This window comes from Lycium ferocissimum, chromosome 1 (genome assembly GCF_029784015.1).
Source record: "Lycium ferocissimum isolate CSIRO_LF1 chromosome 1, AGI_CSIRO_Lferr_CH_V1, whole genome shotgun sequence".
Lineage (NCBI taxonomy): Eukaryota > Viridiplantae > Streptophyta > Magnoliopsida > Solanales > Solanaceae > Lycium > Lycium ferocissimum.
Window position 1 is genome coordinate 34,705,090 of NC_081342.1, and position 21,006 is coordinate 34,726,095.

The 21,006-nt window shown below is 37.0% G+C and overlaps 1 protein-coding gene and 1 long non-coding RNA gene across 4 annotated transcripts; both read left to right on the forward strand.

The window, feature by feature from the left end:
• Window positions 1–4,903: 4,903 nt before the first annotated feature.
• LOC132054182 (uncharacterized) lies at window positions 4,904–8,647 on the forward strand. 3 transcript variants are annotated; one of them, XR_009414232.1, is made up of 5 exons: window positions 4,904–5,104; window positions 5,365–5,382; window positions 6,232–6,329; window positions 7,419–7,454; window positions 8,158–8,647. It is a non-coding gene; the product is annotated as an uncharacterized LOC132054182 (long non-coding RNA). The 3 variants fall into 3 exon arrangements; XR_009414230.1 differs by lacking the exon at window positions 5,365–5,382 and having other exon boundaries at window positions 4,912–5,104; XR_009414229.1 differs by lacking the exons at window positions 5,365–5,382; window positions 6,232–6,329 and having other exon boundaries at window positions 4,915–5,104.
• Window positions 8,648–9,765: 1,118 nt separating this feature from the next.
• LOC132064135 (uncharacterized) lies at window positions 9,766–10,277 on the forward strand. The gene is made up of 2 exons (XM_059457030.1): window positions 9,766–9,968; window positions 10,076–10,277. Exons 1-2 carry the CDS (start codon window positions 9,766–9,768, stop codon window positions 10,275–10,277), a joined length of 405 nt encoding a protein of 134 aa, XP_059313013.1.
• Window positions 10,278–21,006: the final 10,729 nt, after the last annotated feature.

Consider the following 21,006-nt stretch of genomic DNA (forward strand, 5'->3'; position numbering starts at 1 on the left):
ATTACCAGAAGGCATTATATACACGTATATTCTATGTATATGGGATATGGGGAAAGGGATACACGTTATATACGCATTACCACCAGATCAGCTAGTGCACTGTGATGATGATGATGATGGCCGCAGAGAGGCCGACTGGATACGATATATGGATCGCGTTGTACATTCCTCAGCACTAACATATATTTGGATCGGGCTGTACGTTCCTCAGAAGTAACAGTTATGTTATGACCTATGCATATCATACGCCCTTTGTGGCACTTTCATGTTATACGGAGTTGTACAGATGTTCCCAGATGTCCAACCCCAGATGCCTTAAGATATTGAGATTCGCTTTCTTGTTTCATATGTCTTTCATGATCATATGTATTTGTTGTTCTTATGACTTACATACTCAGTACATTATCCGTACTGACTCCCCTATTGTTTGGGGTGGGGGGGGGGAGCATGTTCATGCCGCATTCGGAGTAGACAAACGGCGGTCCGGCCGGAGACTTCCACTCGGCGAAGTTGGTGTGCTCCACTTGATCCGGAGCTGAAGTCTATTTTGGCATGCCATTTTGAGATATATATACACATATGGGTATCGCGGGGCCCTGTCTCGTCCTTTCTACAGCTTTCTATTCTAGTAGAGGTCTGTAGACAGTTGTACGTAGTCGGCACATGATGTAGCTTTGTCGGCTCTCATTCTTTTGTTGTACATCATATGTGGCAGCCTAGTCGGCTCGCATATCCCTACTATTTTTCCAAATTAATCCCGCGGATATATATAATTCAGAAGAATATGTGAGTGATTCATACACAACATCTCTTTCCTTTATCAAGGGTTCGACCAATTGATATGTTTCCACAAATAATTGAAATTCAATTTCTTGATCATGTATCTTGATTTTTGGGAACTTAGAAAGTTCTTCCGTCAAACCTTGATCAATGAACCTACAAAATCCTTCAAATTGTATACGATTAAATCGGTATGTAGATATTCCCTCATTTCCATCCCCGAGCATTTTTAATTTCCCATTTATCAAAAAATACCACTATTGGTTCATTCTTCATCTAATTAGATATCTATATATATATATATGCATAGACCGATAGTTGATGGTTCTTAATGCATATCTTATGGTGTTGTTCTTGTATAAGTCAGTAATCGATTATAAGTCGTGTATGGGCCACCCTATCCTTCAGTGAGTTCCAGGTCCGAGTATAGGGGTGCTTGATCATTAGAGGTCAGGCACTCGTCACAACTCATCGATTTGGGTCATGACAATACCAGTCCTTCACAGCATGCCCATTGAGTCACAACAGCAAAGATCCTAAAGAGGGTTTAAGGACGTTGTTTTGGGAAGAGGAGTGCGTGGTCATCATTGAAAAATGCTTCAAAGCATTAGAGATTCGTCGTGCTGAGCCAGTGGAAGCAACAAGTGGATAGACTTCTACCCCTTGTTCACTCTGCGGTAGAAAGAATGCTCACTTTCAGAAAAATGGCGAAAAGTCGGCTTTAAGGCCTGGCTTGACGCCTTTTCATGTTTTCTTATACCATGTTGTTTAATAACGGAAATGGCTTGATGTTCTATTCCGAGTCAGGACCACAGTTTGTATCACTCTTTCAAATCTCAATGAAAATGCCTGAAAGTTTACAACAAGACAAAATCGCTTTACTTTACCTATATAAACACACACACACACACACACACACACACACACACACACACACACACACACACACACACACATATATATATATATATATATATATATATATATATATATATATATATATATATATATATATATAAAATTACTTTTACATGATTGATAACCGTGTTATTTTGTTTTACAATAATAATACAGAGGCCATAAGTAATGTCATGACATGTTATGAAACAAGTAAAAATGACGACGAACAAAACAACAATCAAGAAGAAGAGACAACTGAACCAGAAGGGTTGATAAATGTCGAAGAAGAATACGAGAATAGACCAACGCCAAACCTAGAGGAAACAAAGGCAGTTAATCTAGAAAATGAGGAGTTGGTACGGGAAACTAGAATAAGTGTGCATTTGACAGAAACTGAGAAAGAAGGATATCAGAGCTTGTTGAAAGAATATAAAGATGTTTTCGCTGAGTCATATGCCGATATGCCGGGCTTGAGTACGAACATTATTGCCCATAGGTTGTCGATCCTTGAAGGATTTTCCCCGGTAAAATAGAAAATCAGGCAGCCTAAGCCCGATGTCAGCATCCGAATTAAAGAAGAAGTAGAAAAACAGATTCAGCCGGGAGTTGTGGAAGTGACACCATACCCGACATGGTTGGCAAACATAGTCCCGGTACCAAAGAAATATGGGAAGATAAGGATCTTTGTGGACTATTGTGATCTTAACCACGCTAGCCCAAAGGATAATTTCCCACTCCCAAACATTCACATACTCATTGACAACTGCGCCAAGCATGAGGTGCAATCTTTTGTGGATTGTTGCGTAGGCTATCATCAGATACTGATGGATGAAGAAGATTCTCAAAAGACGGCATTCATCACACCATGGGGAGTATACCATTACCAGGTAATGCCTTTTGGGCTCAAAAATGCCGGCGCTACTTACATGAGGGCAGTAACAGCTATTTTTTATGATATGATGCATAGCGAGAATAAGGTATATGTGGACGATGTCGTCATCAAGTCTCGAGTGGGTGATGATCATCTTGAGCACTTAAGAAAATTCTTGGATAGACTCCCTAAGTACGACTTGAAGTTGAATACTGCAAAATACGCATTTGGAGTGCCTGTCGGAAAATTACTAGGATTCATAGTCATTCTTCGTGGTATTGAGTTGGATCCCACAAAGATCAAAGCAATTCAAGAACTCCCACCTCTAAGAACAAAGAAAGAGGTCATGAGCTGCTTAGGAAGGTTGAATTACATTGGACGCTTCATTGCTTAGTCCACAGTAATAATAGAACCAATTCTCAAACTCCTCAAGAAAGATGCTCCAACTAAATGGACAGAGGACTGTCAGAAAGCCTTTGACACAATCAATAGATACATGTCAAATCCACCCGTTTTGGTCCCGCCAAGCCGGGAAGTCCTTTGCTATTGTACATGTCAGTATCCGAGAATGCTTTTGGGTGCATGTTGGCACAAAATGAAGAAACAGGCAAGAAAGAGAGAGTCATCTATTACATCAGTAAGAAGTTCACACCCTTGTGAATCCAGATATTCCTTAGTGGAAAAGATATGTTGTGCTCTAGCCTGGGTGTCTCAAAAATTAAGACATTATATGGCTACATACACAACTCATCTGATTTTAAGAATGGACCCCTTAAGGTACATCTTTCGCCAGCCAATGCCGATAGGGAAGTTGGCCAAATGGAAAATGCTATTAATCGAGTTCGACATTCAATACGTCGCACAGAAAGCAGTTAAGGGGCAAGCATTAGCAGATTTACTGGAAGGAAGCCTAGTAGATCACAATCTCGTACCTTTGTGGACTTACTTCCAGGATGAAGAAGTAATTAAGGCGAAGAAAATGAAGATGACTTAGGCTGGAAAGTATACTTTTATGGAGAGGTCAACTTTAAAGGACCAGGAATCGGGGCCATCTTGGTTTCAGACTTAGGCCAATATTATCCAGTGGCTGCCAAGTTGAATTTCAGTTGCACCAATAACATAGCAGAATACGAGGCATGTATCTTGGATCTACATTTAGCATGGCTTAATACGAGGCATGTATCTTGGATCTACGTTTAGCCCTTGACATGGATGTGCAAAACCTTCGATGGCGACTCGAGTTTGTTGATTCATCAAGTTCGAGTAGAGTGGGCCACCAAAAACGAGAAGATCATACCGTATGTTGGACTTGTGCAAAGATTGGCAGACCGATTCCAAGAAGTCAAGTTTAAACATATACCAAGAGCCCAAAATGTGTTTGCTGATGCATTGACAACAATAGCATCCACGATTCCGCATCCCAACAGTAGATACATTGATCGAGTCAAGTTAAATCGAGAGTTCAACCGACCATCGCGCTTTTGTAGAAGCATCGATGGAAAACCTTAGTGCGTTGACATTAAAATGTTCTTGGAGAAAGAAGAATATCCTGAAGGAATCGCCATCAATTAGAAGAAGACCATCAGGAAATTAGCGAATAGTTTCTTTCTTAACAAGAATGTTATGTACAAAAGAACCCTGAATTTGGGATTGCTTAGATGCGTTGACTCTATCGAAGCCACAAGATTAATTGAAGAAGTGCATGCTGGAACCTGTGGGCCTCACATGAATGGGTTCGTGCTAGCAAAGAAAATCTTAAGAACAGGTTATTACTAGATGACCATGGAGAACGATTGTAGCAAATTCTTCCAGAAATGCCACAAGTGTCAAATTCATAGAGACTTGATAAGGGTCTCTCTAACATAACTGAATGCTATGACGTTGCCTTGGCCATTCACCGCTTGGGGCATAGATGTCATAGGACCAATTGAGCCAGCTGCGTCAAGCAAACACCGTTTCATTTTGGTTGCCATAGAATACTTCACCAAGTGGGCGGAAGCAACATCTTATGCATCAGTAACAAAGAACGTAGTCGCAGATTTTGTGCGTAACAACATCATATGCCGATTCGGCATCCCAGAATCAATCATAACGGACAATGGGGCTAATCTGAATAGCCACTTGATGAAAGAAATGTGTGCGCAAATCCGAGTCACTCACCGGAATTCGACCGCATACCGGCCACAAATGAATAGGGCTGTGGAACACTACAAGAAACTGGCTTATTTGTGTCCAACAATTAGCAATGGGTTAGTAATCTGGTCCCTCAAAATGTACTTATAGGGACATATTTTTTCTGGTCGCTCTTTCCCCTTTTAGTGGTTTTAGTTAGTGAAGGGATAAAATTCGGTCTCTAAATTAGTGAATATGTAGTCCCTAATGCTGAAAGTTGAGCGGGACAAGAGGCGCCACTTTTTTTTTCCTCTTAAAAGAATCAAAAAATTTTAAAAATAAAACACATAAACATTTATTTCTCACATTCATGGACGGCAAAAAGATCTCTCAAATTCCCAAACCCTCATCTCCCAAAACCTAACATTCATCTCTCAAAAGGTAATTTACATTTGCTGCTAGTACTAACTTCCGATTCCCTTCTCTATTGTTGTTTGGCTTCGCTCCTTTGAGCTCCAATCCTTTTGTTTCCCAACCCTATTGCTCGGTTGTTCGCCCCCTTTTATATACATGTGGTTTGCTGTTCATTTCGTTGATGGATTCCGTGTTTGGGTGTTCTTTTTTGCTATTTTCTTTTTGATTTAGTGATGGCTACATTTTTTTTCTCTATTTCTATTGATTTTAGTGTGTTTATTTCTCAGATTCCCTTAGTTTTTGAGGTATGTATGTGAACTCTTTCATTTAAAGATGCTCATGCGTTATACTTTTTCTTTCATTTTATCTTTCAACTATTGAATTTCTTCTTGCTCACATGTTGTCAGATTCAAGACTGATGAGTTCATCCTGAAATAATTTGGGTTATACCCCTGAATACATGATGCAAATTATGCAATTTTGCTTAATGAACCCTACTCTTATTGAGTGTTGTTAGTATTAGAGATTTTCTTGAAATCCCTATGTATATATGCCTAACATATTGTTGTGTTCCATGAGACATAGAAAATATTCTCTCCAAAATTGAAGTTTTTAGGCCCTTAAGTGTGTTGAGCCAGAAGTCAAATTACCTTTCGATTTATAATAATATCTGGATTTTGCATAGCGTTCAAAGCCTTGGATTTTACTGTAATATAGGTTGTTTAAGAAAATTTTTGTTTGTTCATTGCTAGATCTGTGGACCATTTCACAAATGAGGACTTGATATAATGACATTATTGTGACTAATTTTAGATAAAATGGCCGTCTATGTACTCAAATTCTATGAAATTTGAAGTTATTGTTGGAAATCTCGAATGTTGCATCCCTATTATATCTTTGCATTCATACTTTAATGGTCAACTACAAGGAAACAAAAACTGGAGTGGGTGAGTTTCTGCTTAGTTGTTGAAAATTCAAAAAAAAAAAAATTGCTCTATTTCCTTTCTGAGTGAGGCTGGGTGTCAGGGAACTGGAAGAACATGGATATTTACAGTTGAGGAGTGATGAGTTGGTCTCTAAACTACAACAATATGTTTAGATCAAACTTTATTCTGATGCTAACAACAGTAAATCCTGCATTCTTTGTTATATAGGGTTGTCCATGGCATTGATAACTATCATAGAACCTTTGCACTATTCAGTAATTTTTCAGCCTTGAGCACATATATTGCTACTCAAATGAATTTGAAGGGTTTGTATATTCTTTTCAGATTACCTCGCAAATGAAAGAAGTAGGACTAGAATTTAATACTTCTTATTGTCTCCCCTTCTTAAACTTTTGGCTTGCTAAAACTTGTTTTTCTAATTATGTACTTTTCCCATGATTCTAACGGCTGGTCCCAACTGGTTCTGGTTTGATGCATATTTTATTGATTAATATATACTTCCCTATTCTCTCTGCAAGAGGACCATTTGATGCTAAACTATTCCCTTTTATTTCTTGCTTTTCTTTCTTCTTTTTTAAATACTGTGAAGGCGTTTATTTATGCATGTCTTCGACTTAATATGTTCCTATGTATTGTCTTTATATTTGATTTATTAAGTATATTTCTGATTTGGAACACTCTTAATATTCAAATTTAACATACGTCTTCTATGTGCAGAAATTGTGGTGTCACTCTGCCAATAATTAACTCATTGTACTCATCCAAATTTGACTACATGTATTTTCTTTTCTTTATTTATTCATAGTGTTGGGAAACCTGTTTATTGAGATGCATTATATCATTAATCTCCCGTTTTAGATCGGGGAAGAAGGGTAGTAATGAAAATTTAAAGCAAAAAAATATGGTTGATGTCCATCTAATCTTCTCTTGTATTTAATCTTCTTGAGGTTTCAGTAGAATGTTTCACCATTGAACATGATTTAGGTCTTTTTTCCTTCTAGAGTACTTAAGTAAATAGTGATTTTTCTTATTTCTCTCGTTGTTCATTATGGAAATCCTTTCATAGGATCCTTTTATTACACGTCGCAGAATGACACTAGTTAAAATAGTTTTAACATATTAATTTGATGTTCAATCAGTTTATTCCAATTGGATGAGATGTTATAAAAACTAAAATTGTACATATCCACATGAACATAATAGTAGAGAGCATTTGTAGCTTTGAATTGCAATAACACACCATGTCTAATTTCTGGACAACTGTATCAAGGTCTTGCACATGAAAGATCCCTTATGCAACTTAGGAGAGATTTATATTAATTGATGCATCCGTGTAAGCTGCACTTCACTTTAGTTCTAAAGTTGAGATCTTTTTGGGTGCTTCTGTTTTGCAGGCGACAAACTCTAGGAGAGGTGAACGGTGAATACAGGTGATCATGTTACCTAATCTCACCATCAGAGTATTAATTTAGTAGATTTAGCTGATCATAATTCTTTTTCTTCCTATGATGAGGTCATAGGAAAGTACAGACACGTGAATTTTATAAATTTTGAATACTCTGGAGTAAATTGACATATTTCTCATGCTTGTTTGAGCAAGCTGTTTCGACTTGCTCCCTCCAGTCCCTTTTATGAATACTTTAAATTGTATTTGGATATCAAGGAGCTAGCTTGACTACAATTACATTTGTTTTAATAGAAAAAAACAGGTTAAATTAATTGCTAAGTATCCGCAAGGTTAATCTGGATGAGAAAGCATCACAATAACATGTATTAAATTTGCCTTATCTAATGAAGTTTACTTTTGAATTCTGGTAAATGGTGCATAGATTAGCATCATCGGTACAGATAATGCAAACAAACTGGAATGTTTCTTTTGTAGAAAGCTTAATATGAATCTTAGTTAAAAAGAGTTTAAAAATTTGTATTAGGCTATTAAACAATGGGAATTTGAGAAGTAAATCTCAGGGTCCTATGGTTTTCCCTTCGTACTGTTGATGGACAGTAGTAACGGGCTAAGATACCATATATTAGGCACTTACTGTACAAGCTCGTTTGTCATTTGCCTTTTCATTTATTACTTTACTCTATGTATCCATACGGATATTGATTCTAAATTTTCTTAATAGCCAGTTTCGTAAACAAGGGAATGGTTTCTGGAATCAGTACTGTGCTTAACGGGAAATTTAGTGCTATTGTTGTATGGATGCTGGTTCTTACTGCTGCATTTTGTGAATCTATCTTTTACTTGGTGCAAAGATTTCTAATTCATAAGCATTTGGTTTGTTCTCCCGATGTGCTTGCATATAGACTTTATTTTTTGTGAGAAGTACATAAGCTTGAATGCTAATAAGGATTCATATGCTTGGGTAGGAATGGTGAAGATGACTCCCCATCTAAAATGAAGGAAGCTTAGGAGGCCTCACAAGCTAAAAATACAGTATTATTTCTTATCAATTACCTTGAGTTTCATTCCCTTAATTTAGACCTGCGGTTCCCTTTATTTTTGTCATAAATTATGAACAAAAAAAGTGCACTTCCTGATGCTAGGGTGAGGATCATCCGTGTTTATTCTCACTTTAACTGATTGTTATTATGCAGATAGGTGGATCTTATTGCTTCTTATTAGTAGCTTTATTAGATGATTGCAGTAACATTATTTGTTGGTTCTGTGATGTTAGGAAAATATTTCGTTTGAACTCTCTGGAAAGGTTGCAACATAAACTAATCGAGTAAGAGGTGATGACTAGTGACTTAAGTTGGTGTATGCTTAAACTTGATGACTAAGTTGACATTCCTATCCTGCACACTCTTGTTTTTGGGAAATATTATAATCGCTACAACTTCAACTGATGAGAAGTATCATGTAGTAAGGATACTGGTCAGTTTATATGTTCATCTTAAGTGTCTTTGCAAATAGAATATGCGGGATTATTGACATTCTTAAGTGTGTCTCTTATCAAAATCTGTTAGAATCTTTTGATTTTGATTATGTTAAAATCTGAAGTTATTGCAGTTATACTTGAAACAACAAAGTACTGGTAATTATAGTTTTCCTAAATAGAACTTATTTTATGCTTTCTGCAAGATTTGAAGACTATAATTTACAAGTCCAGATACCCAAGTTTTGAAGACTTCAAACAAGCTGATAAATTGGCTTTCATATTAGTAGGACTCTTCGGCCAAAATTATATTAGGATGTTTAATTTTTTATCTCTAAAGGATTGTGTATCGCAATGTGACTTTATATCATGGCTATACAGTACAATTAATGGGTTGTTAATCCATCTTTTGTAATTACGTAAAAATAATATATATGACAGTGAAGTATTATTGTTAATTCTGTTGACAGGCAGCAAAAGATCACCTTTAGGGACTGCAGAAATATTGGTTCTAAAGTTGGATTTACAAGTTGATTAACGACCAGATTTCCAGTCACAAAAGGTTATTAGGACCAGTTAAGCTTATCTTGAAATGTATGTTTTAGGACCAGAAATGTGGTCCCTAAAATTTTTTTAGGGATCAGAACTTTAGCGGTCGCAATATCCCTTTAAGGACCAATATCAAAATCTCATCCCTATTGATCTTTAGCAGCGAAGCCTCTAGGGATGGGCTTTTCCCATCGCTATTGACTTTTAAGGACTGGAATTAGACTTTTAGGGACCATTTTTCTCGTCCATAATAGCCATTTTTCTTGTAGCGAAAGCCGCCAACAAAAACATCATGAAGATCCTCAGAAAGATGATTGATAACTACAAAGACTGGCATGAACAACTGCCATATGCATTACTGGGGTATCGCACTACTGCCAGAACTTTAACTGGGGTCACTCCGTACCTGTTGGTGTATGGAACTGAAGCAGTAATAACCACCGAAGTAGAAATCCCTTCACTTCGAATCATACAAGAAGCTGAGTTAGACAATGCAGAATGGATCCGCAAGAGGTATGAACAACTGGCTTTGATCGATGAAAAGCTAATGATTGTTGTTTGCCATGGTCAATTGTACCAAAAAAGAATGGCGTGAGCTTTCACAAGCATGTGAGAACCAGGGTTTTTCAAATTGGGCAATTGGTGCTCAAACAAATATTCCCAAGCCAAGAAGAATATAAAGGAAAGTTTGCACCAAACTGGCAAGGGCCCTATATGGTGCGAAAAGTACTATCAGGAGGAATCGTGGTACTTGCTGAGATGGATGGTCAGGAGTGGCCAAGAGCAATAAATTCAGATGCCATCAAGAGATACTATGTGTGAAGAAGAAGACGACTACGAAGATTCAAAGTTTTTATAGTTTATGTTGCTTTAATTGCGTTTCCTTTGCTTGTAATCTTGCATTTTTAGAAAAAACCAAATCCAAAACCATGTACGAACTACGCGAGGACTGATTCCCTTATAAGGGGATACGTAGGCGCTTTTCCAAGCTCGGTTGCTTTAATCCAAAAATCCAAAATTATGTATTTTGAACTACGTTATGACCTGATTCCCATTTGGGATACGTAGGCGCTCTTTTGAGTTCGCTCTCACAAAATATTCCACTATATTTTACCCTGAGCTACGTTTCAACCTGATTCCCGAAATAGGATATGTAGGTGCTCTTTTGAGCTTGGTCATTCCAAACAAAATTTCCAATAAACCTTAGGAAACCTCAGAATTGATTTAGCAAGAGAAAGATAAAGGTAACCCCACAAGGAACTGGGGCATAATTTTTGAGAGGACCTAAAAAATGCTTTAAATACATCAGTTCAAAAGAATGAATTGATTAAAACTTCTACATTGGGGCAGAATTTTTGAGAAGAATGTCAAAAATTCCTCAAGCACAGTAAAATTCAGAATCGACAAGTACACACTTACACTGGGGTAGAATTTTTTAGTGGGTCTCAAAAATTCCTTTGATATAGCGAAATTCGAGTTGGTACAAAGATGTATACGAACTGGGACAAATTTTTTGAAAGAGATTCAAAAAATTTACAAGTCGAGATCAAGAAGAAGAAGAAGAGACGGAAGGCCTTGTTTGAGTAACTAATGTCATGACATTAAAAGGGCGTGTATAAAATGTATCATTTTCGAAACATATATAATATACCAAAAATACATATATTTCCCAAAATCATCGCCCAAAAACTTTTCAGCTCTGCTCGAAAATAATTTTTTTTAAGGAAAATGAGCATCCTTTCCTGCCAAAGTGTGAACGGAAGAAGTCCATGCGCAGGAAGAGCAGTCGACCGTATAGGAAACTAACAAATTTTTCTGTGGATGCAGGAACACACAAGCATGGATGTTTCTACACTAACTTGTTTGCTAAGATGTTTAAAACAGGATAACAACAACAAGCTAAGCGAAGAAGAAGCTTCAAGGAATAGTGGCACAGAAGAGTATACAAAAGAGTAACAAAGCCCTCCCTAAGTAAAGTTTGCTTTACGCTGATAAGTTTGTTCATTTTGCAGAGAACAAAGATTTACAAAAAGAAAATTTTAAGACTAGTGAAAGATATGATCCCGGTTTACCAAAAGCTTGGTCTCTACTAAATAGTATTGTGTCAAGGTATTGAGACCTCGGACTAGACGTCGTATGGCTTGCCTTGATACATTGACTGATTAGAAGTCTTAAAAATCTACAATTTGAAGACGACGCGTTGATATCGGTATTGAAATGCCGTGTTCACAATCGAGTCTAGTCCTTTCGGAAAATGTGAACCCTGTCGACGGGCGGGTATTCTTCCTTGGAGGTAAGCTTCATTCCTCAAGATGATGATATGGATTAAATGACTACGTGCCGAAGGGGCTGAGTCCTCATCCATATATATATATAGCCAGAAATAGGTAGCATAATTCCGAGGTTGATGTCCACAATCATTGAAATACGAATGTGATTCCTACATCAAGATTTGCGGTCGCTACTGCAGTTTATTTCAAGTTAACGTAATCCTAGTTTAGGGATAGTGGTAGTCATGAGAAAGGGCTCCTCACTTGAGTATGCAGTAGTTAACTTGAATATTCTGACTAAATGTTGTAATTCTGGACACAGAGGTTAGTAGTCATCATGAAAGGAATATGATACTGCACTCTGATGTGCAGTCTACATTTTTGTATTTTTGACAATAAGTGATGTAGTCCCGAACTGGTATACCACAGACTTCGTATGGGAATCACGATGCAGTCGACACCAGATTTGCGATAGTCACCGCAAAGATGTGAAAATTATGTAAGTTCAAATTTTCAGGGGTGGCGGATGTCATAAGAAACAAAAATGATCCCGCACTTGAAAATATGGTTTTCATTAGTAGCATCATGCTTTCGAAAATGACAACCGGACTGGGGTGTGTAGGTTTCGCAAAAATACGGTATAGTCCGACCCAGATCCCAACGGAAGTTATCATTAAACAATGAAAACATCTGAAAATGACGGAAAAGAGCGGGTCAAAGTATCATGATTATTATCCAGAGTAGATCATTTTTTCAAAAATACACGAAAAAAACACACGCTTACAGGAAAAAAGAAAGAAGACGGACAAGCATTTTCGAAAAGACTGACATAATATTGGAGGATGACTTCAAAGTCAACAAAACGGCAAAATGCCACTCAGGTATGACTACATTAAAATTAAAATTTTCAAAAAAGACTAACACACAGGATTCAAAAGATTTGAAAACGAGCTAGAAGCTACCGAAGATGGAAGAAAAAGCCAAATTCAAAACATGTAGAGCATACGTGGAACTTTTTCTTGGGCAGCCAGTCCAAAACTATGTACGAGGGTCAAGCTTTCTACACCAGGAATTGGAGATCACTTCAAGCATCAACACTAATAAATCCTTTCCAAAAATCGCCTCCGATTCAGATTTCCAACCGGAAATAGCTAAAGGGATTCCAACATAAAGGGATATTCCTTTTCGGGCTATCGAGTCGAACTACAATTGTCCTGATTCCCAAATCCAGGGATATGTAGGCTACTCAAGTTTCAAGGATCGGCCATATTCCTATAATTATCTCGAGACACCTCGAGATGGTTTGAAGAAAACTCTTTGTCTTCATAGTCCTCATAGAGTCAGAATCATAAATGGCCTGAATTCTCATGTAGCCTGAGATATGTAGGAAGCCTACAAATCTAGGTCCGGCCATACTTTCGAAATTTTGCTCGAAAAGAGCTGTAATTTCTATTATTCGGTAAAAATTAGGTTTGTCAAATTCGTAGCTCAAGGATGGCCTTGCCATCCTCGAACTCCGAAGGGGCAATTGTTGACACCTAATTTTCACCTCATAAGACGCGTATTTTAATTTTCAAAATTCCCGAGTCAAAGACGGAGCAAGGATGCACCTCAAAAAATTAAAATCCCAAGAAAATTAAAAAATTGATGTTTAATTATTATTCTGTAAAAATTGGTAATTGCAAGAAAATTACGAGTTATTTACTTTCATAAATATAATTCAAAAAGGAAATACATATCCCGCTCTGTTTAACTCGGAAAAGTTGTCAATTAAGACGACGTATGAATTACAGCTCATTTTGACCGCATTTCTCACATTTTTAAATATTCTCCGGAACTATATCAATATTAGGCTTGTTTTGAAGCTAATATTTTAAATCTACGAGTTTTAAATTTTAATTAGCCTAAATAACTATTTTATTTAGTTATATGTGTATTTATAATACTTAGTCTTTATTTAATTCAAATTGGATAGGGAGGGGGAGGGGGGTCTTTTGATATTTTAATTAAAAAAATTGGGGGGGGGGCGTTATATATGATTTTTCTTTTAACAAAAGGAGGGGGGAAGTTTAATAAAATAAACTTTACCCCCCCCCCCACCACCATATTTTCATTTTGTTCAGCCATCTCTCTCTTTCTTCGTCAAAGGCAATTCAATCGACTTTCTAGGGTTCTGCCCATGGCGGTCAATCCACGACAATTTATGGACATTTTTGACCAGATTTGACGGCACATTCATGCCCAGTCATGACTTATCATGATTGCCAGGTTCAATTTCATATAATTTTTCATTTGTTAGTCTCGAATTTGATTTGTTTTGGGATGTTGCTCGGGTTTTCTCATGTACATAGTTGACATGGGCGGGGCCTCAAGCCCTTAGCCAACTTGTGCCCTATGTACACTAAATGAGGGACCTAGGGTAATTTCCCATAATTTGAGTACTATGCTTTGGGGATTCTATCTTGTTTTGTACGATTTTGGTACTATTATACCGTTAGGATGAGGTGAATTTGGTTTATTTTTGACAAGGTGTACTATCCTACATTTTTTTTTTATTGGAATTTTTTAGGTATAATTAGTTGGATTCTTAGTTGTATTATGGGATTTATCTAAAATTGTGATTGAAAATAATACGAATTGGTACAATTTTGAAAAATTCCTTTGTCCTATCTGATTTTGGAATTTTGGGGGGGGGGGGGGGGGGAGGGGAGGGAGCACCTAGAACTTTCTATTTTGGTCTTTAGGATTTCCACTATTGTCCTATAAATATCTAGTGTTCGTGACTAAAAAGGATCCCAATTTTTTTCTCCCATGGCTAAGGTTGAAATTCTCACTAAGTTTCTACACTAGCTTTACATATATTAATATACTACCCCCTAAATACCTATACAAAATATAATAGAACTTAATAGACACTATAATCATATCAATATACTACAAGACCATAGAAAAATACTACTATTTTTTGAAAAATCTAAGAATTACTCTTTGATCTTTGGGTTGCCCTACAAAAAGGTAATACTCTATTTTTAGTTCATTTTATTCCTATCTGTAGCTTATTCTATGTATTAGCTTGTGTATGGTTGTTTAAAAGTTGTTTTAAAGTCACTATCTTTTGAGTCTAGTTTGTACATATATGCTAACATTGTTTATGTTAGTATAATGGTTGTTGGTTTGTTATTTCATTAATATTATCATGTTATTGTGTTATAATGCTAGCACAATGAAGTTTAAAATATTTTAATCATTAGTCACTAAGTATTAAGACTAAAGTAAAAGTTAAAAAGTAGATGTTGGTTTTTGGTTTTTGTTTACTGTTTTATTTATTCTTGAGGCAGTTGTGTTATAATACTAACGTAATGAAGTTTTAATGTGTTGTAATTACCATTTACTAGGTTAAAATGAGTTAGGTGTTAGCTTTGGATCTTTTTTACTGTCTCATTTGTTAGTTTTAAGAGGCTAGGATAATATCTTTCCATTTTTTGAGACTGTTTGGTTGCTGTTCTGTAGTTTCTGAGTACCCTTAGTCCTGTTATGGTTATTTAGTTCACTTTCTAGTTTGTTGGATGGTCCTTAATGAAGTGTAGATCATTTGGTTTGTTTTATAGATGTTTGCCATATGTTTATCATCTAAAAACTGTTTAGAGTTTTTAAAGTAAGCCTATCTTCTTGTATTCACTTATTAGTAGTTGAGTTTTAGTCTAAATGATATCTTGAAGTGATATAAACACCTTTGAAATGGTTAAGTGACCACTAAATAGGAACTGGCCTTAAAAATTAACTTAAGATTTTATTCTCTTTTGAAAAAGTGATTTGTTTATGTATACCTTTGAGATTTTGTTTGAATCTTCCTTGTGTGTTAATTTTAAGTGATCTTCTAGGATTATTTAGGTTAAGAAAATGACTTTAAAACTTCGTAATGTGATGCTCATACCTTTATTTTTACATATTTGAACTTGAAGACATTTAAATCTCTGCTTGCTTAGTATTATGTATACTAGAACTTGTTTTCATTCTTTTGAGATTATTTTCTTTCCAAATCTGTAAGGAATGACTTCCCAACCCTTGATTCTCCTTTACTTGATTTAAGTGACATGTTAAGATCATAAGAAAGGAATTCTTGCTTGTCTTTATGATTGTTTTGCCTTATTTGGTATGCATTTATCATTTTAAAACTTGGCTAGACATCTGAGAGGTGGAAATGATCCTATCTACTTGATTTAGGAACATTGAAATGGTTAATTGTGGATTAGAGACTCTAAAAATGGAAGAATTTGTCTAAGAATAGGAGTTGGATAAGTCCATGACTTGTCTAGTTGATCCATCAAAATAACTTGAGTCTTATTGGGTCTTTTGTGTGTACCAATCATTTATCTAAGTCACTATTGATATATTCTGTGAGTTTGCTTTGATTAGATAAGTTCTAAATACCTTTTTGCTTGCCAAACCATGTTGAAACTAATGAAGACTAGAATTTAACCTTAAAATAGGATTCTGAAACTGAGTATAGTGATAGTTCATGACTTTCCTTCTTTATTTTCTTATGTTTGATCCTGCAACTTGCATATGCTATCCTTTATACACTGTTGACTGTAATACTCTTGAGCATACTATTTTGTGACCTAGGACAGTGGCATGAACCTCATTTGAGACTTGTAATTGTTTCCATATGAATTTTCCATCACTTGTGACTTGCTCTGATCACATTTGGCTCATGTTTACTCCTAAGGATAGTTTCATATTCCCTCCAATTCTTGTGGATTTGTTGGTTCTGACTTGACTATCTCTTACATCTTAGCTAAACTCTATTTTGATCCTAGATTTGTGATTGAATCTGTTTGTTCAAACCCTGAAGTAAAGAAGTGAGAATAACAGCTTAAGGCCCTCTTAATGTTCTCTATAAGACTGCTTGTATGCTGAGACAATCTTTTGTAATTAGCTGAGCCATTATGACCTATGAATGAACTTAAACTAGGATATAGGGACCTAAGGGATTATGGTAAATTTGCACCCTGTAACACTGGATATTTGGACTTGCTTAAGCTTGAAATTGGTGCAAAGTGACTTTGGATCCTAAAACATGCTTCTGTGACCCTTTGATCAGCAGTAAACAGGTTCAAAAAATGGGTTTTTGGCATTAGTTTAGCTTCCCATTCACTAAAATGAGATCTTGATTAGATAATTTAGCACTCTGTCTCTTTTAATTGTTGATTCCCCTCTAAAAATTTAAGAACTAAGATCATGAGTGTGTGATTATGGTCTTAGCCTGTTTTCTTTCTTCTACACCTCTTAAACCTGTGTTGCTTTGCTTCCTTACCCCTCCATTGTCAATCTGTTTGCTTTATCACCTAAAAGTGTGTCATGCTCCCCTTGATTATGCTATGACTAATTCTGAATTTTGACACTTGATGTGCCTTGCATTACCAAGCCTCTGCATTGCCTAAGACGGCTTGATTTCCTTGTTTTTGTGATTAGTTGAATTTTTCTATGACATTCTTGCCTTATATGTGTTGTGATTTGGCATTGAAGTTGCACATTATAGAACTCTTGCTTGTTTATTAGCCTTGACTGATAGTTAAATGCTTGGCTTTGAAAAATGTGGAATGTCTTTTAAGAGATTTGAACTTGTTAAGTGACTTGAATGTGGTGGTTTAGAGTTAATGTTAATGGAATATGTAACGTATATCAAGTGTATATGGAGAGTATGCCCTTTAAAAGGTTTTGCTCTTCAATGGTATACTAATAGTATATCGTGTATATCATAGTTTTGCCATTTAGAAAAAATTTGAGAAGAAATTGAGTAGTATATCACTGGTATATTATGTATATCACACTTTGACACTTAGAAGACTTGAGAAGAAAATGAGCTTAGGTCTGTTTCTTGGGCCTATTACTTGTGATTTTCATACCTGAGCTATTATCACTGTTTTGGGCCTTCCTTTGCGACATTTGTGACAGTTTTGAGTTATATTCATACGGGCTTGGCCCAATAAAGTTGTAATTCATTTTTGGCATTATAATAATTATTATAGCCTTTTACTTTTGTACTTAGTTTAATTTGTGGGCGTATACTAAAGTTATGTATATCCGTTTGTATCCTTGTCCACCCAAACCCCGTTGGTTTGGGCCCAACGAGAGCAACTAATGTATCTAGATCGAGTCAACCCAACTTGGAGCAAAAAAATGGAGCATAACTTGGAGCGGATAAATTTTATATGCATTTATTCTGTTGGGCTTGGTAGGCCCAACTCCCTATCTTTTATTATTTATTTGGCAAATTGATGAAATGTGTTTATTGGGACCCTTAAAAGATTATCCCATGATTAAAGTTGCCAAACTCAATTTTTATACTATGCAAAACTGATTTTGGGAAATTAATACAACTTGCAATCTTTAAAACGATAATGGACTGATTTAGTAGAATTCGGACTAAAAATGATCAATTTCATAAATTATGGGACTGATTTGGACATTTTTTAAACCTGTGGACTTATAGGAACTTGTGGACTATATGGACTGATTTAAAGACTTTATGGACTATTTTGACCATCTCAATAACTTGGACTAAAATTGGATTAAAATTGATGAAAAATGTGAATATAGTTGACAAATGGACAATAATAGTATGACTTGAACAATTTTCTAAACTTAAATAAAACTCTTTAAAAACTTGAAACTTAACGGGTGTACTTACGTCGTGTTCTACCTATGTTAAAGGCCTTCAGGAGTTAACCTAGGTGTTCTAGTCCGAAACCCAAAAGCCCAATTTTGGGCAAAATTTTACCATTTTCGTTTCTTGAAATGTGATATATTTTGTATGAATGACTAAACTTTTTGTTGCGGAAATATAAGCTGAAACAATTTTTCACTATAAACAATTCATATCTATAAAGGCATACCATTAGAACCCGTAGGTCAATCGTATTTTACGGATCTCTAATACCGGGGTGCCTAACACCTTCCCCGGGGATCACCAGAACCCTTACCCATACTTTAGTTAGATTAGGTTTGTTTTAAAATTTAATCGTTTTAAATGAACCCTTTTCGAACTGGTTTTCCTAATTTCCTAAAAATTAGGTGGCGACTCTAAACAATATCCATTTAGAGCACCATCACGTAGATGTATATTTTTCTTTTTTCTCGTTACGATTGACAACCGTACTTCCCTGGGACACTTTCCTTTTTAAATAAGGCAAGTGCAAATACGAATTGAAAAAAATATCGACCCGCTACAGTAAACACATGCTGAAGGCTACGGCGATCGATGAAAACCTCACAATGGACACCGTACAAATAATGCCTCCAAATCTTCAATGAGAAGACCACGGCCAACAACTCCAAATCATGGGTAGGGTAATTCTTCTCATGAATCTTCAACTGACGAGAAGCATAAGTTATCACTCTACCCTCCTGCATCAACACAGTACCCAAACCCATACAGGATGCATCAAAATATACCGCGAAATCCTTACCCTACACGGGTAATGCAAAGATCGGGGCTGAAGTTAAAAGAAGCTTGAGCTTTTGAAGCTCTCCTCACAATCATTGGACCACTGGAAGGGAACATCTTTCTGAGTCAATCTGGATAAAGACGAAGCAATAGCAGCAAAACCCTTCACAAAACGACGATAGTAGCTGGCCAAACCCACAAAACTACGAACCTCATAGCGTAGCGGGCCTCGCCACCCCCCACACCAATCTTTGTAGTCAACCATAATCCCATCCTTAGACACAATATGGCCCAAGAATGCCACAGACTCCAACCAAAACTCACACTTCGAAAACTTAGCAAACAAGCTATGCTTCTTCAACAACCCAAGAATATTACGAAGATGGCTCTCATGCTCCTTCCTACTCTTGGAATACACCAAGATATCATCAATAAACACAATCACGAAGGAGTCAAGGAATGGCCTAAAGATGCCATTCGTCAAAGTCATAAAAGTAGATGGGGCATGGGTAAGCCCAAAAGACATCACCAGGAACTCATAGTGTCCATATCTCATCCGAAAGGCTTTCTTCAGAATATCCTCAGCCCGGATCTTTAACTGGTGGTAGCCTGAGCATAAGTCAATCTTCGAAAACACTGAAGCACCCTGAAGCTGGTCAAATAAGTCATCAATACGAGGCATAGGACACTTGTTCCGAATAGTAACCTTGTTCAGCTGGCGATAATCAATGCACATCCTCATGGTTCCATCTTTCTTCTTCACAAATAATACAGGTTCACCCCAAGGGGAGACACTCGGTCTAATGAACCCCTTGCTCAATAAATCCTCGCAACCGCCCTCTCAACTCTCTGCAAAGGCAAGTCCGATATGGCGGAATAGAAATAGGGCGAATGCCCAGATCCAAGCCAATGCAGAAATCAATGTTGTGATCGGGTGGCATATCTGGTAGATCAGACGGGAATACCTCCGCGAACTCGCTCATAATAGGAATGGACTCAAGGGGTGGAGATGCAAATGTGTCTCGCACATGAGCCGCATAAGCTAAACACCCCCTTATTGACTAATTTCTTCCCCCGAAGGATGAATGATCTTCTTGGAGGCGGACTGGAGTACCCCCTCCACTCAAGCCTGGAATGCCCGCATGGCTAAGGCGATTTGTCTTGCATGACAGTCCAGTATCATGTGATAAGCAGAAAGGCAGGACATCCCCAAGATAATATCAAAGTCCACCATATCGAAAATTATCAAATCTACCCAAGTGTCATACCCCATAAAAGTAACCAAACATGACCGATAAACTCGATCTACGGTAACAGAATCTCTAACCGGAGTAGACACATGAACAGGTATATCTATGCTATCACAAGGAAAATCCCAACCAATGGCATGATATACAGACACATATGAATAAGTGGATCCAGGATCAAATAACAAAGATGTTGCTCTATGAAGGACAGAAATGGTACCTGAAATAACAACATCTGAGGCCTCTGCCTCGGGCCTACCCAAAAATGAGTAAAAATGGGCCTCACCATGTCCAGTCTGAGATTCCCCTCTGGCACTCTGGGACCCACTTCTAACTTCCTGGGATCCACCTCTAGAACCTTGAGAACCACCACGGCCTGACTGAGTACCGCCTCTCTGAGAAGCACCACCTCAACCACCAGATGATGTTGGAGTCCTCTGCAGCTGATAATCCCGTCTGGGCCAAGAAAATCTCCTAGAAATATGCCCAACCTCTCCACATGAAAAACAGATCAGAGGGGACAAAGGCTGATAAACTGGAGTTGAGGACCCGGATGAAACAACCTTGTCTATCAGTCGAGAAAA

What these genes read in the sequence shown, in the direction of transcription:
- LOC132064135 (XM_059457030.1), top strand. Translation starts at nt 9,766, where the DNA reads ATGATTGATAACTACAAAGACTGGCATGAACAACTGCCATATGCATTA. An exon ending in GCAGAATGGATCCGCAAGAG is followed by an intron (nt 9,969 to 10,075) that starts GTATGAACAACT and finishes TGTGAGAACCAG; the next exon opens with GGTTTTTCAAATTGGGCAAT.